Below are 25,987 nucleotides of genomic sequence, written 5' to 3'. Positions count from 1 at the left end.
AGAACGAAAACCTCGAGCGGATATAAAAGTTTTGTTTCGTTAGGGTTGTGTGTGTGTGTGTGTGTGTGTGTGTGTGTGTGTGTGTGTGTGTGTGTGTGTGTGTGTGCGGGGATCCTGTGGGCTGAAACTGTTTGTGTTGATTTACACAAACAGATACACAACACAGCATGGGTCTGAATCTGAATGAGGTTCTGTAGAGGACAACATCTTCCCCACATTCCTGTTTACATCTGACAACTTCAAACCAAATTCTGTGTAAGATACTGGATTTCTGTGGCCGGTCTAGTACTGAATTTTTCATATAGACGATGTTAAAAAGTTCTATTGATCAACAATCTGCCACTAAAAATCTGTTTTGCCATTTCTTCTGTACTAAAACTTTCTGTTCCACGTAAACATCTGGCCAGCTGTGTTATGATAATCTGCCAGATCTAATACTTCCATGTGAGCAAACAAAATAATACATCTCATGTTGAAACTGTGTCTAATTTCTGCAAAGTGCTTTTATTATGCACTCAAATGTTTCACAGCCATTATATGTGTTCCTGTTATTAGCCTGTCTCTACCTAAGTAGAGTATGATCGTAATGGATTTTTTTGGGGGGGTGATGTCCATACCAACACAAATATAATCACCACAAACAAACAAAAACATTTGTCAAGAATCCCTTTATGACAAAGAAATGTAATTTAGGCTAATTTTGTTACAGTTTGACAATTCACTTTTATTTCAAATGACTGAAATTAAAATACAAACCACAAATACCATATATTGAACTTGAAGAAGGAAAATGAATGTGTTTTACACAAACTACAAACATAAATGCTAAATCTGCTGTGAATAGTTTATTCTGTAAAATAAAGGTTTTCATATGGTTGGATATCCGCAAACATAAACACCAAAAGGCTGATGTTTTCTGCTAACGGATAAATATCAGTCGGGCTCTAGGGCCAAGTTGTTGGTTCCAGTCAAGCCAGTGATACAACCTTTGAACATAAGTTTAAGGTCACAGGATAAAACTGATTAAACGTTTTTTGTGTTTCTCAATAACATCAAGCCAGAAAAAAAACAAAGTTATGTCCTTTTGATTTCCGTCTAATGTCTTATCATTCAAAAGGTGGCTCCGCCACTTTGAAGTTACGTCCTCAGACAACCACTTAATTCCGCCTCTCCACCCTTTTGAACTCAGTGGGAGCCCGGGGTGGTGGTGTTTGAGTTTACAGCGAGTCAGACAGGGGGATGGAGAGAGACAGAAGCGGAGGGTGAACTTTCAAAGCGAGGGAGCAACAGAAGTTGAGACGGTAAGAAAGCGCTGTGGATGGATGCCCTGCTGATAGCCCTAAATCACAGCATGCCGCCGTGGCTGTGCCGGTGTGTTGATACAACCTCGGCCAACACTCAAGGACACTGTTGACTTCCTCTGGTCATTAACAGATGAAAAATGGCTTAATTGAGAGGCAGACCAGCAGGCGTGTGCATTATTTTAAGTGAATATTGTAATACAGCTTGAAGAGTAATTACTAATGGCTCCCTTTGTTGGCGTGTAAAATGGAAATGGCATTGGTGGGCTGTGGCTTTTTCTTTTTTTTTTAAAGTGGAGCTGCCTTCATTAGCTATGGAAATGGGTTTTGGGCCAAGTGAATGAGGTGAGGTGGGGGTTCAGTGGTGCATTAGATCTGCCTCACACTAATGGACCTCGCCTCGCGGGCAGAGTAAGTACACTCAGACACACACTGCACAGACTAATGAAAGCACACAAGCGTGCACAAATGAGCACTTCACATTCCCTGATTGATGTACATTCAAACTTCAGCCGGGGTCTGCAACTATGTGTGTGTGTGTGTGTGTGTGTGTGTGTGTGTGTGTGTGTCCTCACCAGTAATGGGTTGTAGTAGGCCGGCCCCAGGGTTGCATCCCTCGGAGGGGGCTGTTGCTTGAGGAGCACACCCAGGGCATCCTCCTCGTAGCCATGAGCCTGGCCCGGCGAAGGAATGGATGCAATATCTGACTGACGAACCAGCCGCAGACTTTTAGCCTGCAGCCACTGCTCAGAGAGAGGGAAAAAAGCAAGATGAAGACATGTGGAGTGAGAAGAGAAGTCAGGGTCTGCGATGGAGAGGCTGCCCTGGCTTACAAAGTAGCTGAGCACTGCCTAGGGCCAATTTAGAGTGAGAATGAGGGAAGGACAGTGCCAGAGAGGGAAGGATGGAAGGAGGGTAGACGGAGGATATAAAATAAAAGAGAAAAAAGGGGGAAAGGAAAAAGAAAGAAGAAAGGTGAGGAGTAGAAGTGTAGGAATAGGAACAATGTCTGCTGAGGGAACTGCAGTGAAGCCGTCACAGTTAGAATACATGATAGCTTCTCCACTCACTTCCTAAGTCTGGGGGTAAGGTGTGTGTCTGTGTGAGCATATGTGTTATCTGTGGTCTGTGGACGCACATCTCACGAGCTATTCATCTTCAATCGGCTTCACGATTATGAAGATTGTGTCAAACAGACATTGAAATAGCCAACGTGGAATGCATGAAAAAAAAAGGCAGTGAAGTAAATTATTAAAACTTATACAAACCACACATGTGAACAGTAATGGGAAACAATGCAGTTTCATTTCATGAAAAACATCGACAGTAGCAATTTTATTGCAGATAAACCAGGTTGGATGAACGCAAAGTCTTCTAACTTCACTCTCCAGCACACAAACAATAAAAAAGTGACATTGTATTGTCGAACTGCTTGAGGAGGACTGGCTGATGACAAGGAATTATTCTGACAGTCTCTGCACTCCTTCAGATATTTGCAGCTGGTACAAAAGGAGAAGAGCATGAGCATGATCTCAAAAGAGACTTTTTCATGTTTGGTCGGGTTTCAAAAGTGTTAACTCAGAGCTTATCTGTATCTACACAACTGTTCTTGTATGTTCATTTATCATACAAGCTACGCGGTGAGCTACAGAACCACCTCAGATGGTATCTTTCATGCTTTACAGGTGGGAGCGTTTGAAAAAAATGGATTTACAGCCCAGCAAGGCTCTTCCATGTGTAGGATTTGATGAACTGTGATGATAATCCTGTCGAGGGGCCTCGACCAAAACATTGTTGCCGGACAACAAATAGAAAAAGGTTGAGATGAAATTTCAGGGGTTTTTACAAGGAGCCGGAGTAAAATGGACACGCTGCTGTTCTCACACTGACACTGAGTAAGAACCAGAAAATCCCTGGATAGGACGCGACCTGTCTCTGCTGCTGTTACTGCTTCTGAGGAGTAAAAAAATCTGCATAGTGAGTCTAATGAGACGACTGTCACCTATGAAAAATGAACTTGAGAGAGCAGCAGCCTGTGCCTGGAGCTTCAAGGCAGATTTAGAGCAGCAGAAACAACTACCCTGTCTTTCCAAATCTTGCTGATACCGAAAAAACTGTCACTTTAATGAAAAAAGTCAAGCAACAGATTTTTACAAGACTCTCCCTCTGTCTGGCGTCTTCATATTTCACTCCACATCATCTCCATCATTGTAATTAAAGCGGAGTCTGTCATACATAATAAATGATGCTGCGCTTCAGCTTTTTTGCACAATGTGAGACGATTTGGGACAAACTAAGAAGAGCCTATGCCATATTGTAAATTCCCTTTGTTTTGCTCACCGTGATTAAAGTATGTATTACTGAATGTGATACAGTTACAGCCAATGTCTTTAACTACGAGAGAAGAGATGTAACTGTTAAGGCAGCTATTCCAGTCTTTTGTTTGACAAATGGAACAGATCAGCAGAGGTGTCTTTATTGTTCTGTACGTGTGAAAAGTAAAGTTATCAGCTGTTGTATTTTTGGATCCTTTTTCATGCCTCCCTTTCTCAAATTAAGTTCACCCACAGGAAACACACTGCGTACAAGCTAACGTAGATGAACCGCATCATAAAATACACAAGCAAATCCATTTTTTTAAAAGTCCTGTGCCCACCCATGTGCTTACCGTTTTTCTGCCAAGCTTCTCAGGCTTTCCTGCGCCGGCCGGCATGGCCCTGAGCGAGTTCCCCGAGGCAGGCAGCACATTGTAGGCCCCGGGGCCGGGAACCGCTGACACCTCCTCCTCAAAGCGCTTGGAGCGGTTCTGAAGACTGCGGCCACCGTGGACATTTAGCTGCAAGGATGAGGATTTGAGAGAACGATTTTGTTAACTGTATGCAAACATTATCTTCAACTTGCTCTCATCTCCTGCCTTCCTACAAAGACATATCGCTATTTTGAATGGTTTCATTGGCAATATTAGAATTATACTTCTCTCTGATGGCTTTTGGAAAGTCAAATGAATTCTTCTGCAAACAATTTCCTCACAACTCCTTGCTTGCAGCTTCTCAGTGGGTATTTTATGCTGTTAAGTGTCAAAGGAAATAACCTACAACACCACCATCTATCAGCACTTCTTGAAAGCACTGTGACATAAATAGTTCATGACTTCAGACAAATCTGCTCGTGCTTTCATGACCCTCTGGTCCGACCAAGCGCCACCTCCACCCACTCCATCTCTCCTGGGTACGGTCAGGTCTTGACTTACTCGCATGTAAAAGGGTTGTGTCTAACCTACAGGTACCTTGACGGGTGAGGAGTCATATTGTCCGGGTCCTGGCACCGTCTCAATGGAGCTGAATGCTGATTGTCTGTTGGTCAAGGACAGGAAAGGAGCATAGCCATCTGCAATACAGAAAAGGAAAGAAACCTCACTCACAACCGACATCTACGAACCCGTTTAGTTATTAATGATGCGTATGTCATGTTTCTTCTTATTTACTATTATTTGCCTTTTCTGCTTTTAAACCCAAGTGTCTTTCAGCATTGTTTAAAGCGCTATATAAATAAAACGTGTATTATTATCATTTCCAAGAACAGCAAATATGTGATATAGTTTGTGACAAATATATATTTGTATCACATTTGTTTATTCAACTATATTAATGTGCTAGTTTGTGTTTTCTAATACTATAGCAGATGGACAAAATGAAAGGAACACAAAATGACACAAAAATACTTTATTTATGAACATTTTTCAAAATGTTTACAAAGATAAAACAAGACCAGACAGATAAAATGAGAATAAAACAATTGAACATGGGCAGAGAAAAAAGATTGTAAGGTGAATGTATTGAGTTACACAACTTGAAGTAAGCTACTTGTGTATATATTGTGTATATACAGGCTAGGAATATGAAGTTTTATAGATCCTCATAGTTTAAAATGCCACATCATCAAAATTGTCTATTGTATATATATGTGGATATCAATATGTGTCAACATACATGTACACACACATGCATATTTTGTATATATATACATATATACATATTGTGTACAGATACCTTAAATGTATATGTTCAACTTTGTAACCTCTTTCATGATACATATAAAAGTGTGGTCACACAGTTCGCGTACCACTTTAATATACAGCTAGCTATGTTTATTTTTGATCATATATTTATATATAGAAGCAGCAGAACTTGTCCATATAGAATGAGACCCTAGTGTCCTACCTGATGTCCTGGGACTCCGGGCGACATCGTACGACCCGGGCCCGACTGTGGCTGAGGAGCCTCCTGGTGTCATGGAGGTCAGTCTGGGAGTTCGTCCGTACATGTTTACCTTCCTGTCTTAAAAACCAACATGTAGCTGAACTAAACTCCACCTTATAAACATGTAAGAGTCGGTCCAGAGTTTACAAAGATGTTTACAAACATTCCTCCACTGCACTCGCTCTCCTGTCCTCTCTCTGCGTGCGCCGTTGCCTGGATACCGGATATAGTTGCGCACAGAAAACACAGGAGGAAGGAAGAGAGGGTAACTAGGCAACCACACTCACCTACTGTCTCATAACGTGACGTTTTCAAAACCTGTATCACCTGTATCACCTTTGCATGTTAGTTACCATCACACATACTGAAGAGACGTTTGTGACGCTGCATATATGCAGAAGTTTATAACATACATACATACATACATACATACATACATACATACATACATACATACATAGCGAACATTAAACATATTGTATAATATATTTTATATGGTATTATACGTTATCACCATTTATGCAAATACTTAAAATGTATTTAGGCAAGTGCAACAGACACACACGTTTTACTTTATAGTTTAATAGCATGTACATATATATATATATATATATATATATATATATATATATATATATATATATATATATATATATATATAAAATTTGTGTGTGGATAGTCACATTACTGCCTTAGCTGCTGCCTCTATATTTAATATTTATTATTTTGAGTGGATCGATCCAATGAATAGTCTAACACTTTTCTAACAGTTGTCGAGGTGCAGCCATGGTCCAATCCTACCATCTAGTGGGTGTATGTAATGTGACAGATGCTCCTCATCCCATGCGTTCACTGTGTAGTTAAGTTGGGCTAAAAGGGTTCTTACAACGTATTGCACAATCCCTCCACTGGTGCTTATAGTATTTTACATATTTAAATTTAGTTTCCTATTTTTATATATTTTTAAACATTTATACTTGCACAACTACAAAATTCATTGTATGTGTAAATCTGCTTTTCAATAAAACCTGATTCTGATTGACTGAGATAAACCTCTGGATCCTCACGTTCCTGTGATGAAATGATTTCAGTAACTTGCTTGTTTCTGTATCAACAACAACTCTGTATTCAGCCTTTACTCTCATCTCCTCTTGTCCTTATTTACATGTCCTCCCTACTTCCTCCTGCTACTATTATACAAGGTTGTTAAATTGTGATTAATGAGAGCTCAGTGGAATAAACTCAGGTGACGAGTGGCTCTTTGGAGAAAAAGTGAGGAGCATCTTTATTTTAACTTCCTGCACATTGGTATTTGATTTAATTTGACAAAATGTGGTTATTCCTAAGAGTGACACCAGGGAGAAAAGGGACACTACTTACTACTGACCAGTGGTGGGCAGCAGCGAGCTTCACATGAGCCTCACCCGCATGAAATTCATGCGAAAAGGAGTGGTGCATTCAAAGATAATCGGAAAATTCTAGATAAAGTGTAAATGGGATGGAACAAGGCTTTTTGATGATATAAAGAATTTGATGATACCCGAGTTTAAACGTGTCGTGTAGCGGCAATAATCTGTACACTTTTAAGTCAAAAGAAATGATCACTGTATTTTGCAAATAAATCAACAACGACACAAATCATGATCAATTGTGGTATTCAATTGATTGTTCTGATATAGTGCAGGGTAAATGTAATTTGTGTTGAGATATCTATGTTTTGTTCTCTATCTTATGAATATATTTTAATATATTTTACCTACATTATATCCTGTGAATCAATTTTAGCTGTGTAGTCTATAGAATTAACAATATTACAACTGTTTCTTTTATCCTGGAGTGATATATAATTTCTGGGCTCAGATACAGGGTCAAACACAGAGCGCAACCATCTGAGTGTCAATCTGACTGCAAAGTACAGCTTGGAGAGAAGTGTGAGAAGTAAATTCATCTTGAGATTTGAGATAATGAAAGCACGGATTCTCAGGAAGGAGAGAGGACGTGACAGGACTAACACAATGAACCCTTTTCATGAATTATTATGAGAAAAAGATATTAAGTCCTCTTCTAAAGTCGAATCTGCTGGGTCTCTCCACTGTGAAAAACTCCCTGTTTGATAAGGGCACAATGGTGGGAGACAACTGGTGGAGTGGACCTTCTCTCACAGAGATATGCTTGCAAAAAACTGCACTTTGAGAGACAGTACACATCTGGCCAATTGCTGAGTGCCCTCAAGAAAATAACCGCCTCTGTGTTGCATGCTGTGTTTTTTCAAATACTGTGGACTTGGGAAAAGTGGGGGCTTCTTCTCGACATGATCCAGCAACCTGGTGACGTGTCCAGCAGAACCCCAGAGATTCTCTGTAAGTGTAACTGTCAGCAAAACCGGCCAGTTTATGCAGACTGTTTTATTCTTTTATTTTAGGGTTGGGATATATATTGTTCTTATGTTCAACTACGGTTTGGGTTATTTTCAGTTTTATTTCGTCGTCTTTTACACGTAGCGACTCCCCTCGCATAATTACCTGCAGCAAAGGAGCGGACGGTTTTATTCGACACACCTGATCCCTCGTTTCCGCCCCAGTGCAATAAAATACCTGCCGTGAGCCCGGAACAGATAGGAGCGGAAACCAAACCGGACGCCAGCTTCGTGGAACTTCTCGGACCTAAGAACCATCCAAACACCAATAGCTTAACACCCCTCGCCAAGCGGAACGAGGTAAGGAAGCTGGTCCCATTCACTTTGCTGCGGGTAGTGCGGAAGGGAGTCGCTGTCACTCTAACGAGTCAGATGTGTCTCACGTGGCGATTTGTTTGTTCATTGTATTTTAATGTTCGTATTTGGTTTTAATGATTAAAATCTTTGTAACTTGCAACTGTCATTACAGTTTTACGGTGCTACTACGGCAAGCCAGATGCAAAAATAAAGAGCCGTGTACATAGGTCAAGAGACTCAGAAGTTTGTGTGGAGAAGCGGGGGGCCGTTACAGTAAAACTCGTGGCTACACCGAAACGTCTTCCTGACTCGTGTCGTCACCCGAAGACACAAAACTTACACATCGACCGTCAGGCAAGACCGGATTGCGCATCACAGCGCACGCACTATAGATGCTCTGAGAGACATGTGTATGGAAGTTGAATGAAGCTTTTCACATGTAAATACAAAAATGTTGTGGACTTTCCTGCTGTGTCAAAACTGATCACGAAATAATAATGATGATGATTATAACAACCAATGGTAAATATGTGTCATGTTGCAACATTATTTATTGTTTGTTTGAGGAGCGTAATCACTGTTTAAATTGCCTAGGATAGCTTGCTCAGCATATTTATAACGCATCCTCTTTTGTTTGTGCCTGTCAAGCCTTTTTTCCTTTGCTTATAATATTTATGTTGCATCCGTTTTGTACTGAAACTCTTGAGTATTCAACTGTTTGTAAATGTCTGGTCAAAGAAATAGCAGTTACTAAATTAAAGCGACTACTGGCAGAGGTTCGATTCAGGCACACTGCACATCACACCTAAAGATTAAGGTCCGAAAGTCAAATTAACAACGCAAGTAAAATAAAATGTCACTTAAAGCAGCAGCAACAAGTAAATCAGTTCCCATGCATCAAGACAGACCAGGCTCACGGCAAAAAATAATTCCTGAGAACATCCGAGAGCCGCATGAAAATACTTTTTATAAGGCCTATGAGTCCTGGAAATTGTCAGCAAGAGAAGTTCGGACTGAATTGAAAAACTACTGCTCTCCAGATGACCTCGACAAAATCCAACACAACATTACCACAAAACGTGACGCGGTGCATCATCACTATGAGCCACTCGTACGCAACCAAACCTCCACTTCAGATATCGTTGGTAAAATGGACACCTGCTCTGCTCTGACCGAAGAAATCCTTGCTCTTGTGAGTAATCGCAGAGACATCATCGATAGCAACTATAACGAACGAATTGAGAAGGAGAGAGTGAGAATAGTGCTGAGTAAGGAAGAGCATGGCTCCATCTTTGGACTTACCAATACTGAAACCGCATTTTCAGAAACATCACAGAACTCAGACCAATCAAATGCAATTTCCACAAGCTCTAGCAAACGACAAGATGCAGAAGCAGAACTCGCAGCCAAGCAAGCGGAGGTAAAGGCAACAAAAGACATTCTAGCTCAGCAATCCAAGCTCAGAATACTGGAAGATGAATGGAAACTTGAAGAGGCGGCCATGTTGACTGAATTGGAGCGGAAAAGGACAGAGAGACAATCAAAGCTAGAAGAGGAAAGAAGGAACCTGCAGCAGCTTAAGGCAGAGAAGGAAGTCCAGGTAGCAGCTGCTAGAGTAAGAGCATATAACAGTTTCGAAGATGTCCACCAAGATGGGATGAACCATGAATCAGTCGCTGCTCACCAGGAGACCAGATATGAAGCTCGGCTAAATTCAAATGAGTTACCATCTCAACCTCGACTAGCACCTTTGCGAGCAACAACATCTGAAGATACTGTCTCTCTGGCCCAAGCAATAGCAAGCGCACTAAGCATAAATCGCTTGCCTGTACCTGAGCCAGAAACATTTAATGGCGATCCTTTGAAGTTCACTGATTGGAAGATGTCTTTTACAACCCTTATCGATCAGAAACCTCTCTCACCAAGCGAGAAGATGTATTATCTAAAGATCTACCTCGTCGGAGAAGCCCGCAGAGCAGTGGAAGGGTTCTTCTATAGGAACTCTGAGGACGCATATACAGGCGCCTGGAAAGTACTACATGAGAGATACGGAAACCCTTTCCTTGTTCAAAAGGCCTTCAGAGACAAGCTCGCCAGATGGCCCAAAATCAGTTCGACTGATCCTTTAGCACTGATAGATTTTACAGACTTTCTCCAAGGCTGCTCAGAGGCAATCCCACACGTTAAAGGTTTGACCATCTTGAACGATTGCGAAGAAAACCACAAGCTACTTCAAAAACTACCTGACTGGATTGTACGAAAGTGGGGCCGAATCGTCGACGATAACCTGTATAAATCGGGGGATTACCCCGATTTCAAAAGTTTCACAGCGTTCCTGAACAAAGAGGCCCGGATATCTTGCAACCCTATCACCTCCCCACATTGGATGAACTTTAAACCCACAGTCGAGAAGGAAGCCAGATCCCTCAATACAACTGCCCAATTAAAGTACACCACCCGAGATGCACCTGAAACGGCCGATTATAGGGGAAGACCCCCATGTGTGGTCTGCAAAGATGAAACGCATGGCATCGTCAGGTGCCCTTCTTTCTCTGCGAAATCTATGGAAGACAAAAAGGCATTCATCCACGAAAACCGCCTCTGTTTTGGTTGCCTAAGGAAGGGACACATCAATAAAGACTGTAGAGGGCGACATTCATGTAATGCCTGTGGTCGTAGGCATCCCACTTGCCTGCATGAGGAGTAGTTGAAAGGACCAGGGGACGCGACAAATAGTTTAAACCTGTGGCATATAGATAAATATCGCGTACATAACACTTCTTGATATTTTAATTGAAAGGGCCATTAGATATCTTTAGAAATCCTGTATAGCACAGTCGGGTGAAATGTTTATATCAGGATTTGGTGGGAGTGTAACTGTCAGCAAAACCGGCCAGTTTATGCAGACTGTTTTATTCTTTTATTTTAGGGTTGGGATATATATTGTTCTTATGTTCAACTACGGTTTGGGTTATTTTCAGTTTTATTTCGTCGTCTTTTACACGTAGCGACTCCCCTCGCATAATTACCTGCAGCAAAGGAGCGGACGGTTTTATTCGACACACCTGATCCCTCGTTTCCGCCCCAGTGCAATAAAATACCTGCCGTGAGCCCGGAACAGATAGGAGCGGAAACCAAACCGGACGCCAGCTTCGTGGAACTTCTCGGACCTAAGAACCATCCAAACACCAATAGCTTAACACCCCTCGCCAAGCGGAACGAGGTAAGGAAGCTGGTCCCATTCACTTTGCTGCGGGTAGTGCGGAAGGGAGTCAATGTCACTCTAACGAGTCAGATGTGTCTCACGTGGCGATTTGTTTGTTCATTGTATTTTAATGTTCGTATTTGGTTTTAATGATTAAAATCTTTGTAACTTGCAACTGTCATTACAGTTTTACGGTGCTACTACGGCAAGCCAGATGCAAAAATAAAGAGCCGTGTACATCAGTCAAGAGACTCAGAAGTTTGTGTGGAGAAGCGGGGGGCCGTTACAGTAAGTATTGTTCTTATACAATAAACGTATTACTGTGAAACTTTTGAACATTGAACTTGTCTAAATTATTAACCTTTCCCACTTGAACCTTGAATCAATGAACACGCTGTCTGGTCCGGGTGGGACCAGGCTCAACATTTGTCACATTGGAATTTTAACATGGGATCAATTTGCTACCTTAATTACACATAAAGGTCTGTGATCATTTCTCCCATCAGTGATTTAAATGTTCAGTGTGTAGAATTTTGTGGTGAAGTCGCATTTTGCAACTGAGTAACGCTTATCTCACCCTCCCATTCCTAACATGACAGAGAACCTGTGGCAGTTGTCATAAAAACTCAAAAGGTGTTTAGTTTGTCCTGAGGATTTGAATATAAAGGGCCCATTCTAGGTTGAAGAAAACAACAATTTGTATACAATTAAGATGAAACACACTAGTGAAAAAACATCACTAGAATTATTTTATATTCAATTTCTCCCATGAGATCCCTTTCACCTAAATCTTACACACTGAACCTTTAAAGAGTATATCTGTAAACTGGTCAATTTACACCGTTTAGATTGTTAAGAGCGGCACTTCAGAGGCATGCTGTGGTGTGTGTAACTGTTTGATCGGCCTTTTGTATTTGAAGTTAAACAATCAAACAAACAAACAAACAAACACAATCTCCTCCACAGTCCCACCCACGAGACAACACGGGAGCTCGAGTTTCCGCGGTGTCCGTGAAGTCACCACGGGCTCTCTTCCACCATCGCAGTCAGTGTTTCCTCCTCCAGCTCCGGGCAGCTTCCTCTTCCTCCGGACAGCTTCCTCCCCGCGGTACCCTCCGTCCACCGGACTCCTTCAGTCACACCAGCCCCTCGCTCCACCCTCGACCCCCGCGGCTCCATGAAGGGACTCCGCTTCCTCGTCGTGTTCCTGGTGCTTTCCGCCTCGCTGCTGTGCGACCGGGGCGAGGCGGCCCGGAGTCGCACCAGCAACCAGAACAGCTTCCGGCGGGCGGCGAACGGCATCTACCAGACCCTGAGCAGCGTGTTCGGAGAGGAGAACATCAGGGGGCTGTACAAGGTCAGTGGGGGGGGGGGGGTCCAGGAGCACCCGGGGAGGGTGGGGTGGCTCTACACAGGAAACTAGCGCGCCCGGGCCTGGCTGTACAATTTCACGGTTGCCATTTTGAAAAATTAGCCCGTTATCCAATCTGCGATCCGGCTACAGAGGGGGTCAGGTGACGCGAGGTGATAGCGGAAGCATGTGAGGTGTTTGGTTCCATGTGCATCAGGGAGGGGGCTCTTCTATCGAGTGATGCCACCTCCCACACCTTCGCCCCGATGGATCCAGACCGTAACATTACATCGACTGCTTCTTCCAGATCAGTTCCTGTTAAAGTCAAACATGAGCCCACATGTGATCTCATTGGTTCGGCTTCACTTCCTCAAGTTTTTACATCTAGCATGACTTCCGGCCGCCAAAACAAAAAAAAAGTGACAGTTGATCTTTGGCTGCACACGTGATGAGACTTTGTTTCCTGCTCCATTGATTGAATGTAAAGTCCATTTATGCAAGCACAGTCAGGAGCTATAACATATAATACACTGAAGCACATTCAAATTCAAAACATTTAATATTTGTTATGTGTGGGGCTTTCATTTAGCTGGAACAACACTCGTGTGCATTCTCCATCCTCTTACTTTCACTAGGTGTGTTTCTGTGACATCGTTGTGAATCATTCTAATTGAATGTATATACAACAGATATAGAATAAACTTTTATCGGGATGATTCTACAACCAAAGCCTTAATCCTTCATTTCTTTTTTTCTTTCTATAGTTTTTCTCCAAAGCAACGGAGCGGTTTGTCCATGGAGTCGACTCTTTCCTCGACACCATCTGGAAGATCTGGTCCGATCTGCTGGACGTGATGGGAATCGACTGTAAGGCGTTATATTCATTCATAACAGTTATTTTTCACAGAAGTTCTTCTCACACATTAGCTTGGTGTTTACTTCCTGTCGTCTCTCTCTTTCCTCCGCAGCCTCCAACCTCAGCCACTACTTCAGCCCCACGTCTCTCACCAACTCTCCGGCCCGCGCCCTGCTCCTGGTGGCTGCCGTGCTCCTGGCCTACTGGTTCCTCTCCATGTTCCTGGGGGGTTTCTTCTACCTGCTGCACGCCGTGTTCGGACGCTTCTTCTGGCTAGCTCGCGTCACGCTCTTCGCCCTGTCCTGCCTCTACATCCTGCAGAAGTTTGAGGGCGACCCGGAGCGCGCCGTGCTGCCGCTGTGCTTCATCATGGCGGTGTACTTCATGACGGGGCCCGTGGGGGCGTACTGGCGTCGGGGGGGCGGCGCAGGTTCGCTGGAAGAGAAGATTGACCACTTGGACACTCAGATCCGGCTCCTCAACATCAGGCTGACTCGTGTGATCGACAGCCTGGAACGCACTGCGGATCAGTAGACTCAGGTGGCGGGGGGGAAGCGAGGGTTTATTGTTATTATGGCTGCGTTTGATCTCTGAATGCTGTTTTCCTGCGGACATCTCCAGCAACACAACTTCTGGGTATTTACGTCTCTATTGTCAGAAGGGGGACAAAACTAAAACCGTATTTTAAAGGCATGAGTTGATTTTAGTTGCAAAAAGCCAAAAAATCCTCAGAGGTGTGGACAGGTACCCTGGATCCTACTCAAATCAAACAAACAAGTTTTCTATTTGGTCTTTTTTGAAGCTTCCAATGGTGTCAGCTTCATCGATTATCTGAGAAATGTCCATGCTTTTCTAATTTCTGCCCTAATTCTACACCTCTGCTCCTTTTAAAGTAACTTCAAAGTGTAAGAATAAGCATATTTTATGTAAGTTTGTTTATCTCTTATCTTCATTAATAACCTGGAGTTTACAATTCTTACACAGGTTCATCCACAAACATGTTTCCCACTTGGGTGTATGATGCAGGGGATGGTTAAACCTGTATTTATGATGTATAAAAATCCTCAAGGTGGTGGATAGTTGTCCATAGTAAGATTTATTTATTCCATTTCCATATAAATTGTCCGAATCATGTAGATGTAGTCTGTTTCATGAAGTCCCAGTAGTTGACATCAGGACCTCCTTTTCTTGTATGAATGGGACGAACTACGCGTGCAAGTGTCTGTCAAGCTTATGAAATGGGAAAGCACTGTACCAATGAGTGGCCATCAGACTGGGAGAGATGCAGACAGACAGCAATATCTCAGGGACTCAACCAACACATACATTTGGAAATGAGACAAAGTTTATTAAAATCATGTCTTGGTCTCATTGAGTCACGGGACAGTTTTTTCCCACGGTTGCAAATCTGTCGGTATTTTAACAATGCTTGTGTTTTTGCAGCGCGCTGATATTGTAAAGTTTGATTTATATCTGAGGTCAAGACCAAGTCGAGCGTTTCATTCATCATTTCAGTACTGGCACAAATCTACTGTACTGCAGTTCTAACATTTAAATAGGGAAATATCTTCTTTTTTTTATGTTTAATGTGTGAATCCACAATCAGATTATTCATAGAAGCTGGCTAGAAAAAGTATTTAAGTCATTTGGAGTTTCTTCACACTGGCGTGAAATGAACTTCATCTTGTAGGATTGGATTTTTAGTCGGGATCAATTTTGTAACTTGATTACAGATTAAGGTCTAACGCATTTGATTTAAACAGTATATCATTGTTCAAAACTGCTTGAGCCATGCGTCTGGTGTGTGTTAGTGTTGCCTTCGTTTTAGCTTGATGGGCCTTTTTATAAATCTTTATTACATCTGCCGTTATTTTGTATATTTCTCATCCTGCATTTCCATAAGAGACTGTCCTGTTTTAAAAAAAAATTTTGCTCTCCATCCACCATCTCTTATTATCTCCATCCTTACTCCCTCATGCACACTTCATATAAATGTATAGAATCTGCACTCTATAAACATGTGCTTTATACAAATGACTCTAACTCTAACCACTTATGAAAGGAAAGAAAACGTTTTTATAATCTCGACACTCAGATTAACAAACGCTTTATTAAATATTAGTATATGTGAGGTGCTGTGGGATTAGGATGTAAGAGTGCAGTAGTAACAGTTTTTTGGAGATGGAGGGTGTTGCATCGCTTTAAAACGAGGTACAGACATGAGCTTTGGCTTTTTCTCAGCATATCCAGATATTTTCATATGTTGAATCCAACTTCTGGTTGTCATTACACTGGCATTAAGGTTACTTGCCAGTAAGATTCTTTCTTAAATAGAGAAACATTTGAACGCATGTCATCTTACTGTGAATCAGTAGTTTGTAGGTTTTCTCATAACACACCAACACGTCCAGTTTGTCCCCTGCAGTAAACCACCCCAGGTATTTCCATACTAGCCAAAGTAATCTGGGATTTTATTGCATGCTGTTTTGATGCCTATAATGTTATGTTTCATGTTGTAAATGTTGTGACTGCCTTGGTAGAGAGCCCTCCGGAAATGTGATTTTCGTGATGTGATGAATTAGTCGGATGTTAAATACAAGAGGGGTTTGTTTTTTTATTCAGTCTTTACTTTCCTGTACTGTAGCATTAGTACCGTTCAGACCAAGCTCACATGTACAAGACCGTCAGCCCTCGGAATTCTTCTCTCACTCCATCAGTCAAGCTGATTATTATACGATCACAAACATGTTGACTAATTTTGAATTGTGTAAACTGAATGCAGTTTTTGTTCCTCCAATCTTATCTTGAAGAGAACCTGACCTGAGAGAGGCGCTCGAGCCTGGTCACTTTGTAGTGTGTGGTTAGGCCAACAGTCTGTAGCCAATGACCTGTGTATGTTTTACTAAGGACCGAATCTGTGATCTATGAAGGTGTTCAGCGATTAGAAGTAATCATGTGTGTTGTTGAGGGATGGTTGTACCCAGTTTTTCCAAAGGCACGGCACTAAAGTAGTCAGGTGATTTAAAAAGGGGGGTCCGGGATTTCAATCATGATATACTGAACTTCAGTGTGTACAGAACCTCATTAGTATTCAACATTTGGAGATGTTTATATCAAAACTGTTTTAAGAGGAGACAAAAAGACTCAGAAAGTTCTCTCACAGTTTTTATTATTTCTAGCACAACAAAATATTGGTTTCTGAGACAAGAACCAGCTCGTTAACACCCCAAAGGCCCAAGATTGAGGCTGTAACCCTCCGTTCAAACATCATGGAAGAAACACTGAATACTTTAAGTTGCCACTAGCTCATGTATTAAAACTTACTGTTATCATTCAGATACTGAAAAATTCCAGTACATGTTTCTATTAGTTTCTCTCAGCTCTGGACTGAATGCTATGTTCATATATTTATTGTTTAAAAGGTCTCCTGAATGACTTGTACTTCTGTTAATTTAATGTACTGTATCCTACTTATTCCACTTAGCTTTTTATATCATGCTGTGCCAATATTGTAAATATATTTCATTGATTTAAGGCAATTGTCATTTAAATTTTGTTTTGACAAGGATAGATGTTTTTTTAATTTATTCAAAAACGTTTTTAGCTTCTTTTTTTATAAAATATCTGAATATTTCTGTACTTCAGTGATGTGGCGACCGCCAAACTGTTCTGCCTGCTGATGTCTACTTTGTGTGCGAGTCTTCATGAAAACCTGTTGATGGGTATGTGGTTTGTTTTTGTGACAGAGGGAAAATGAGGTCCAGATTTTAATAAATGAAACACCACAGTATGACAGTCTTCTGCTTTCTGAATCATTGATAATTACATGCAGATGTGATTTCCCTACATGGAGGCCATGTTTTTTTTATATTGTAACTAAAGAAGGGTGTACAAAATGATCAAAATGTGGAATCAGTCAATTACAAGTACACCAGATTCAGAGGGGTTCCACTGAAACCAATGTAAGATGACAGATTATATTGGTAGGGCTTGATCTTTTGTGTTCATTAAAATCTGATGGTGGTTATGTTATAAAAGCAAATTCTTACTTGAAGAGAGAACCCCAAATTCATTCACTAATTAGTGCTCTTCTGTGAAACTGGACTGCATGGGTCTGGCTTTGCTGGGGCCTTGAGTGCCAATGCCACAGATTCACTGGTTATTCTATACGGTAGATACTGACCACTGTAAACACACCCAATAATCCGGCGTTGACCCTTATTAAAGTTGTTCTGATCATCATGTTTGCTAATTTTTCCTGATTCAAACACCTTAATCTCAATGAAGTGACTGTCCAGTCGCTGCCAAACACACGCTGACCTTTGGCCGGTGCCACAGAAATAAGATAGTGTTTTTAATCTTGTGACCGTGTAATTTGCTTGTAGCTCACTTAAATTTCCCCGTCTTATTTATTGCTTAGTATAATGTACCAAATGATGACAGATATAACGGAATTAGCTTGTGATGATTTGTAATTGTCATAAATGAAGTGTGTGATCACACTCAGTTCCCTATAGCTAGTAGAGTTCGTTACATTATAGAAAAATAATAAAACATTGAATGTGGACTCCTAAGCCCCATGACATCATAAGCGACACATCACAGTAGTTTTCCTATTGCAACTCTTTAGATTTCCCTGTGATCTGTGACTTTTTATTCTTATATATCATCTACATTTAACGAAAACAATACACAGTAGATACTCAACCAGATGTTTCCTTTAGATTAACATCTGTAATAATCTGTATTAAAGTTACACTTCTAGTGCCTGAGTCTTTATACTCATGCCCTGACAATTATAGATTTTAATATAGAACTGGCCAAATTCATTCACTTAAGGCTTCTTTAGCATTAGCATTCACTCACTGAACTTTTTAGGTCTGGATTTTTTATTCTGACAGAATTCATGTTCAATACATTTTGTTAATAGCACAGAAGACCTTGTCAAACAATATCTTCAATAACTGCTGGTTGCAGTTTTTTTATTTTCACGTTGAGCAGCTTTACTTGTTTATTCAACCTGTGTTTTATCAAAAAGGGAATCACTATGGTATATTGCATAGTAATTTTCTATTTTAAATACATGTTGGATACCAGCACATCAACTATCAGCAGCTTCAGTTTACAAATATTAGAATCTGTATCCTAAAAATAAAGTATGTTTATACAGACCTGTGTCATATGGAGTCATTTGGCCTAACACTGGACTTCAATCTAGAGCACAAACTAATCAAGAACATCGACGTGTTCCTCTTTACTATGTTTTGGTGATAAAAACAACTTTCCACTTGATAGACAAGACTGTAAATCTGACAGCACTTATTAAATCTGATATTGGAAAAAACTAAATCTATACTATTAGTATGAAATTCTATTTGGCTCAGTAGAAGTCCTGAACACACAGCTGATACTCCTGCCGCCAATTTTTAACAGAAACTCTCAATACAAATGAATACATGTGAATAAAGCATCTTGTCAGCGCCACCTAGCTGTAGTAGTATATAAACTGAGTAAACCTTGGTTCATCTGACTTGGTCCATGAAGGCGTCAGTCCAAGCATGAGGACTCTGGAGTTCACAGTCTCCCAACAGAACATGTGACGGACATACACATGGCTCTGCTGGACAAAAGGTACATCCTCTATATGTCATTTTAATTCCCTCATGTTCTTGCTGATCTCCTTTGTCATTCTTCACTGTATGGCAGTCTAATAAAGCAAACGTGTCTATAGAAATACAGTGTCAAATTATATAAAAAAAATTAATTCAGTTCTATTGCTTGCTGAGTCGCTGAAAGGTCACAGGTGAGGGTTACGAGTCACACCAGGCTCGACCGGACTCTCAGAAACGTGCAACGACTTTAATGTCGAGGCCACCAGCTCCACCTGAACCTGCTGCAGAACCCTGAGCCTGGCTGGATCCCTGTCCCACCTGGATATGGTTGATGCCGTTGCTGAAGCTGGCACACAGCAGATTGGTGGAGTCACTCGGGGCCAGGGAAACCAGTGGACCAGCACCATCCATAGACAACGTCCCTAAACAAACTGAACAGTAGAGACGACAGAAGGAGGGTGGGAGGAGAGTCGGTGTAAAACCGTGTCTGCATCTATGCCTTTATGTATCTTTGCATTCATCTCTCTGTTTGTACATGTTCTCATCCATTTGTGGCTGTTACCTGCTGTGTTCTGATCCCAGATCTTTATGGAGCTGTCATGGGAGGATGTTACTACCTGAGCGGTGCCACCAGGAGGCGTAGGTAGAAAAACACAAGAGGCTGTGGTTTGAAGGTGTCCTCTGTACTCCACAACCTTACAGCCAGGCTGTCGCAGGTCCCAGAGCTAATAACACAGACATAACTCCACTGAGAACAAATCATCGTGTTAGAAGTTAAAAAAACTATCTACATAACAGTGGATACATTCACAAGGTCAACTTAGTGGATGGGTGAGTTACCTGAAATCAGATCTCATCAATATACATATAAATATAGATATATATGGAAGGACTGAAAAACATTCAAAATTATACTTGCCATGAAATAATAATAAAATTAAAGATTAATAAAAACTTTTGGACTGGACCGTCTATAGAACCAATGGTAGTCAGTCCAACAGTGCTCTTGTACCAGATTAACTTCGCCATGTTTGGCTCTCTTGTTTCTTGCTTCTACCACAAGATACAGATTAGGCAGGACACTGATCTAACTGGGGGACTAGCTTATGGAAGACCATCTGCAAAAGTCTAAAGAACCGATGTTGATTGAGTAGCTCTGGGCTTTTACACCAAACAAAATGTTTATGCATCCAAGAACCAAACCAACACTTCCAGTGGCCTTACCGTGGCTTCACAGCCCTGCCCTCCAAAGCCATTGCTGCTGGACACCATATAGTTCCCGTTGGGAGACACATCACAGTGGGTCTGGATGTACTGCTTGGCTGGAAAAGTATTGGTCACCTGCCAGGCACGGCTGTCCCACACCCTGCACACATACACAGTCAGGTCGTTACCGTGAGAATAATCAAATGAAACTACGCATGTGCAGTGTATATGAGCAGCTGTACACAACATACTTAAAGTATGAAAACGCTTTTTCATCGCCGACATCAAATTAAGTAGAGTGGGAGAGCAGAATTAAATATTTCAATGCGATAAAAACCAGGTTCTGCCGTCGGAAACAAGATTTTCAAATATATTGGATCACGGTTAGAGTGATCAATCACTGCTATGGATCAAGAAGCTTTGGACAGAATCAAATAATTTTGATTATAGTAATCAAGTAGTTAACTTATAGTGTTCATTTTGGATCTCTTCATACATGACACCATAACAGTTGTAGCCTACTACTGCAACCTGTCACATAGCTCTCTAACTTTAAACAAAGATTTTGAACTGCCAGTGTTACGACTGTCCACTCCAAACAAACAGTAGGTTCACTGTGTGTAAGAGAGTCTGTGTGCGATCACTAATATATGATGTCAGCAATATTGATGCTTAATCAGTTGCATCCTAAATTCTTCTTATTCACAGTGTCCACCACATATAATTTTATATCAGCATATCCTTTCAATCCTATCCTTCAGATTGTGTCAAACTTTTGTTAAATTATGCTGTTCATGTCTCTTTGTGAAGGAAAATGCTTAATATGAGCCGACTAGGTTCAGTGATGTCATCTCGATAACACCCTGCCTTTTGGCAACTATTCATATCCCACGGAGTCTTCTACCTCTCAACAGATGGTGTGTATAACAGCAATGCTTGTGCAATCAGGGTGCTAAAGGACTCGCTTCTGTATCAAGGAAAATTTAAAAAAGACAAGGTGGATTTACTTTTACATACCAGGATTAATTAATAGACTGCTATTTGTTTTCTCTACGTTAGTTGAGTAGCCCACCTTAGTGAGATCCTCCTTGCACCACAACTCAGGAGCAATGTTTCGGTTTTCTTCATGCATGATAAGATGGAGCCGTCAAATTGAGCATGGTAAGGTACGAGTTTGTTTAAGTTAAATAAACAACAAGTTTTATGGAAGTCCCATCATCTGTAAGGACGTGAGTCTTTTCCTTTTTCGCCGTTCTGCACGCTCTTAACCAAGACACCTGACCCAAACTGTTACAAACTGCTGTATCAAAACTTTCTTATGTACCTTATGGTCTTATCCTCAGAAGTCTGGACTACAGAGGAGCTGGCTGGCACCCAACACACATGAGTCACCTGGACAGAAAAGAGAGGAAAGTGGAAAACATTCATCCCTGCAGGGCTTGAACATGGAAAGTAAAAGTCAGATTGCTGGGCTTATTGATTTGATTATTTTTCTTACATGCTCAAGTACACAGCTATGGGTGATCCAGAATGATTGAAACAAACAAGTACAAGGATTTGTGTGCACAAAAGCACATGTTATTGTTCTCACCAGGTTTCGAGAGATGTTGTGTCTCTGTTCACATTTTGCAGATTCTATGTCCCACAGGCACATCCAGTTGTCACGAGAGCCGGTGCATAGCTTTCTCCCCTCTACAAGCCATAAATACAAACAGCTCCATATGCTCAGATCAGTTAAATCACATTAAAGCATCAACTGCATTCAACAACTCGAACAAATGTTCTTACTCCCATTAAAACTATTCTCAGGAAATCTGTAATTCCAAACAGAGGTGCCTGCTATTTTCACATAGAAAATATCTGAAAGAATAAAGATAGAGACAAAGTGCCCCCAAAAAACGACAATTGGTTAAAAATTTTAATTTTCTAAGCTTAGTAAACATGGCACAATTTTCTACATATATTCAATGATGATGCTTTGTTCAAAGCTATAGAGCTAACAGTGAACAGGGGATGACATAAATTTGAACCTTATTGAATCAGGAATGGTGCATGGATGTTGGACATATAATGGACCCCCTGTTAATATTCTGGCCCCTTTATGGCCCCTGATTTAGAAAAATCATAGATCTGCCATTGCATTACTTATATACCAGACGACAGGTGTGAGGTTAATACATTAGTTTAGAGGTAATCTTTCTGCCCTTATAGCTGTTGAGAAGGCTATGTTTCATCTCAAATTACTGTAGATCTGAAACCAGGATCCATGTTGGGGAAACGTCTTCTTTCTGTTTCCATATGTTTGGAATTTTCTTCTTAAACGTTCCCTAGAGTTTTGCTTCTGCATTTTTAATTTTTTTATTTGCTGCTACAATGACGGGCAGCCAATACAAGAAGACATATTTAACCAAGTCTGCAAATTATTCGGTTCACTGGAGGAGGCAATGTGCTGTTGATGTCTGTGTTCTGCTTTTTGTGTCCTCCAAGAGTGTTCTGTTCACAAACCAGCTTTAAAACAAGGAACTGAGATGAACTGGTTTTAATAGTAGGCTGTGTTGTGAGACAAATAATCGTGTGTGTGTGTGTGTGTGTGTGTCAGTGTGAGTGTGTGTACCAGGGCTGATAGCTAGTCCGTTGACCACCAACTCATGCCCACAAAATTCCTGAATAGGTTCATCCCCCTGGTTTAGGTCCCACATCAGAACAGTTTTGTCCCGTGAGGCACTAAAGATCCATGTACTTCCTGGATAACACACCACCTGCCAGATGGATTGAGGAAAGAATTAAGAGGAGACGAGGCCTGAGGATACGTACGTGTACAGTCGAGGTGTAACCACTCTGTACAGCATCACACCTTTATCAGTTTGCGCACACAAAGTATTGACGTTACCTTAGTAACCTCTCGGTTGTGACCCTGGAAGGTCTGACACATCCGGCCTTGTTTCCAGTCATACACCACCACAGCCTACAGGGACAGACACAGGCGCAAGCATGAACTCAAACAAAGCACACTTACTAATTACAACAACATGTAAAGACATTTTTTTATTTAACCCGCAATTCACGAAAACCAAACTCACAGGTGCTATTGTCCAAAATGGCATGTCATACTTTAACCTGTATGTCGTCTAAAACAGTACTTAACTTGCATGAGACATCTATTTAAAAACCATTGTAAAGTCACTTGAAACTTTGTAAAGCTCAGAATAAAATTATTGGCTAGTCATTGATCAACACTGTAATTTAAAATTCTAATTTCTTTTGAACAATGTTACTAATACATATGTTAACCCGTTACCTGATCACTGCCGCCAGACACACACAGATCTGGGCTGAGATTCGTGACAGTGCTGATGGATCCTTGATGGGCAGGTTCATGCTGCACCACCTGACTGTCAAAGGTATTATCTGCCTTCTCCCCCTCAGATGCCCTGCACACAAAAAAATGAAATAAACATATGTTCCTATATTGACATTTTAGACATTTTTATTACCGAAATAATGTTCTGATAAAATGTCTCCTTATTACTAATGCTGGTGAAAGAAAACTGAATCTCTGTATAATCGCCACATAATGTTTCACCCCTGACTGGTAAACCTGTCCTGCTTAAGATTAAATAATAACCCAATTATTTTTTTGCCAGCCAAAAATGTAGGACATACAGTGAACAAAGTAGCATCTTAAATGATACTTGAATTAATTAATAATTGAAATCTTGGTTATAAATGGTGTGTAGTTCAAACAAGGACACATATAGTAGTAAACATGAGTCACCTGTAGATATCAGACCGCTTGCGAAACTTGCTCTGTAGTTTCCCCATGACTGCCTAGGAACCTACAGCCACACTTATACAGGGACACAGGGAAAAGAAAAGGCATCAAACTGGGATACAAATTGTAGTTGCCCTGTTTTAAAAGCAAATTAATGTCTTGTCATTCTCTGTTTTACATGTTCCTGATATAGGGCGAAGACTCAAGCCTTGTTGCAACCTCAAAGAAATCAGAACAGTCTGATCTAAAGCTCAATAAGTTAAATTCCATCAAACAAAAGCAATGCATACATTAAATACCAATTTCCAGAGAGAAAGTAACAATAGAGTTAATATTAAGTGTATCATTACCCCTTAATACACTTGGGCTAGTATATAAAACCAGAAATACTTTCACAACTCCAATTTAAATTTAAATCCTATCTTTGTATAGCTCAATCCAATGATTTTTTATTGTTTGGTACTGGAGGGTAGTTTAATTTGATAAGAATATAGGCAGTCATATATAAGCATTTGCTTTCTGACAGAGACTTTTCAGGCAATATATAACTGAATCTTTACACTTTGTATACACTGTCTATATTGTTGTGTGTGTGTGATGATGCCTGAAGATAATCAATAAAAATATATTCTCAGTAATACCTTTCCTGTTCTTTAAATTTTGAGAGAGAGACAGAAAGAGAGACAGATGGATGGATAGATGAATGGATGGATGGATGGATGGATGGATGGATGGATGGATGGATGGATGAATGGATAGATGGATAGATGGATAGATGTATTGACTGATTGATTGACTGATTTAAGCATCCAGTAGCCAACAAGCAGTAAACCACAAGAGCATACGAATAATAAAAGGTAAAAATCTGTCAGGAATAAGTCCAAGAGTAAAACTGAAAATACAACACTAGAGAATTTAAAACTATAAAACCAATAGAGATAAACACAGGCAGTAATGGTGATTACGACCAAATATCTTGCGTGAGACGGAGCAGCGCGGCAGAGCTCCTCCCCCGCCGGACAGCCCGGTGGAACTTGTCAAACAAACCCCAGGAAGCAGAGGATTCCAATCCTATTAGAGCAGCATCATTACCGTCACGGGGAATTAGTCTTCCACCTGCCATGAGCCGCAGCCGTGGACATTGTGTAAAAAACCCGGGTTGTCCCCGGAGTCACTGACGGTGCAGACAGGTGGAGGACTCCTCGTTATACACACTGGACTGTGGGAGGGGGGGGGGGGGTGGTCTCTTACCTGTGGTCCCTGCGTGTGATGCTGAGCACGGCGGGCTAACTCGCTAGCATGCTAACTAATCTGTGTCCGCCATGGGAGGACACGAGTCCAAACTGGGTCGAGTCGTCGCCCCCACGACCCCCCGGCTCCCGTACACGGCCATGACACCGAGTGACCCTGTGCGTGGCAAAGTGCAGGAGGAAGTCTCCCCCCTTCACTACAACACCACCATTCCTCCCTCTCTCTCTCTCTCTCTCTCTCTCTCTCTGTCTGTCTATCTCTCTCTCTCTCTCCGTAGCGACCAGCAGAGCGACGCTTTCCCGTATCCAAGCGAGGACTAGGCCACGTGACCCGGGGAAGGAAGTAGTTGAGTGTCTTCTCTTGCAAAATAAAAGTCCGCTTTACTGTTTAGGATTCATTCCTACATTTCCTGTGGTGTATTCTTCCCATAGGCAGTTCCCTTGTGAACATATGTATTTCAT

General features: G+C 41.3%; 3 protein-coding genes across 3 annotated transcripts in view; 1 reads left to right on the top strand and 2 right to left on the bottom strand.

Moving 5' to 3' along the window:
• stpg2 (sperm-tail PG-rich repeat containing 2) overlaps nt 1-5,624 on the bottom strand; it is a 53,760-nt gene extending 48,136 nt beyond the window's left edge. The window contains exons 1-4 of the mRNA XM_061071883.1: nt 5,522-5,624; nt 4,588-4,688; nt 3,970-4,137; nt 1,877-2,044 (exon numbers count right to left, since the gene is read on the bottom strand). Coding sequence (XP_060927866.1) covers nt 1,877-2,044; nt 3,970-4,137; nt 4,588-4,688; nt 5,522-5,624 — 540 coding nt within the window. The remainder of the gene's footprint in view (nt 1-1,876; nt 2,045-3,969; nt 4,138-4,587; nt 4,689-5,521) is intronic.
• Nucleotides 5,625-12,508: 6,884 nt separating this feature from the next.
• On the top strand, nt 12,509-17,483 carry bri3bp (bri3 binding protein). Its single transcript, XM_061071406.1, has 3 exons — nt 12,509-12,835; nt 13,594-13,696; nt 13,798-17,483. Exons 1-3 carry the CDS (start codon nt 12,656-12,658, stop codon nt 14,217-14,219), a joined length of 705 nt encoding a protein of 234 aa, XP_060927389.1. The 5' UTR covers nt 12,509-12,655; the 3' UTR covers nt 14,220-17,483.
• Nucleotides 16,846-25,683, bottom strand: wdr31 (WD repeat domain 31). The gene is made up of 10 exons (XM_061071405.1): nt 25,527-25,683; nt 24,279-24,350; nt 23,802-23,934; nt 23,394-23,468; nt 23,118-23,262; nt 22,095-22,195; nt 21,828-21,895; nt 20,522-20,663; nt 19,860-20,022; nt 16,846-19,728 (listed from the first exon to the last, which is right to left on the bottom strand). Exons 2-10 carry the CDS (start codon nt 24,323-24,325, stop codon nt 19,526-19,528), a joined length of 1,077 nt encoding a protein of 358 aa, XP_060927388.1. The 5' UTR covers nt 24,326-24,350; nt 25,527-25,683; the 3' UTR covers nt 16,846-19,525.
• Nucleotides 25,684-25,987: the final 304 nt, after the last annotated feature.

The sequence above is a fragment of the Limanda limanda genome, chromosome 5 (genome assembly GCF_963576545.1).
Source record: "Limanda limanda chromosome 5, fLimLim1.1, whole genome shotgun sequence".
Classification (NCBI taxonomy): Eukaryota; Metazoa; Chordata; class Actinopteri; order Pleuronectiformes; family Pleuronectidae; genus Limanda; species Limanda limanda.
This window is presented reverse-complemented; position numbering and strand designations above follow the sequence as displayed.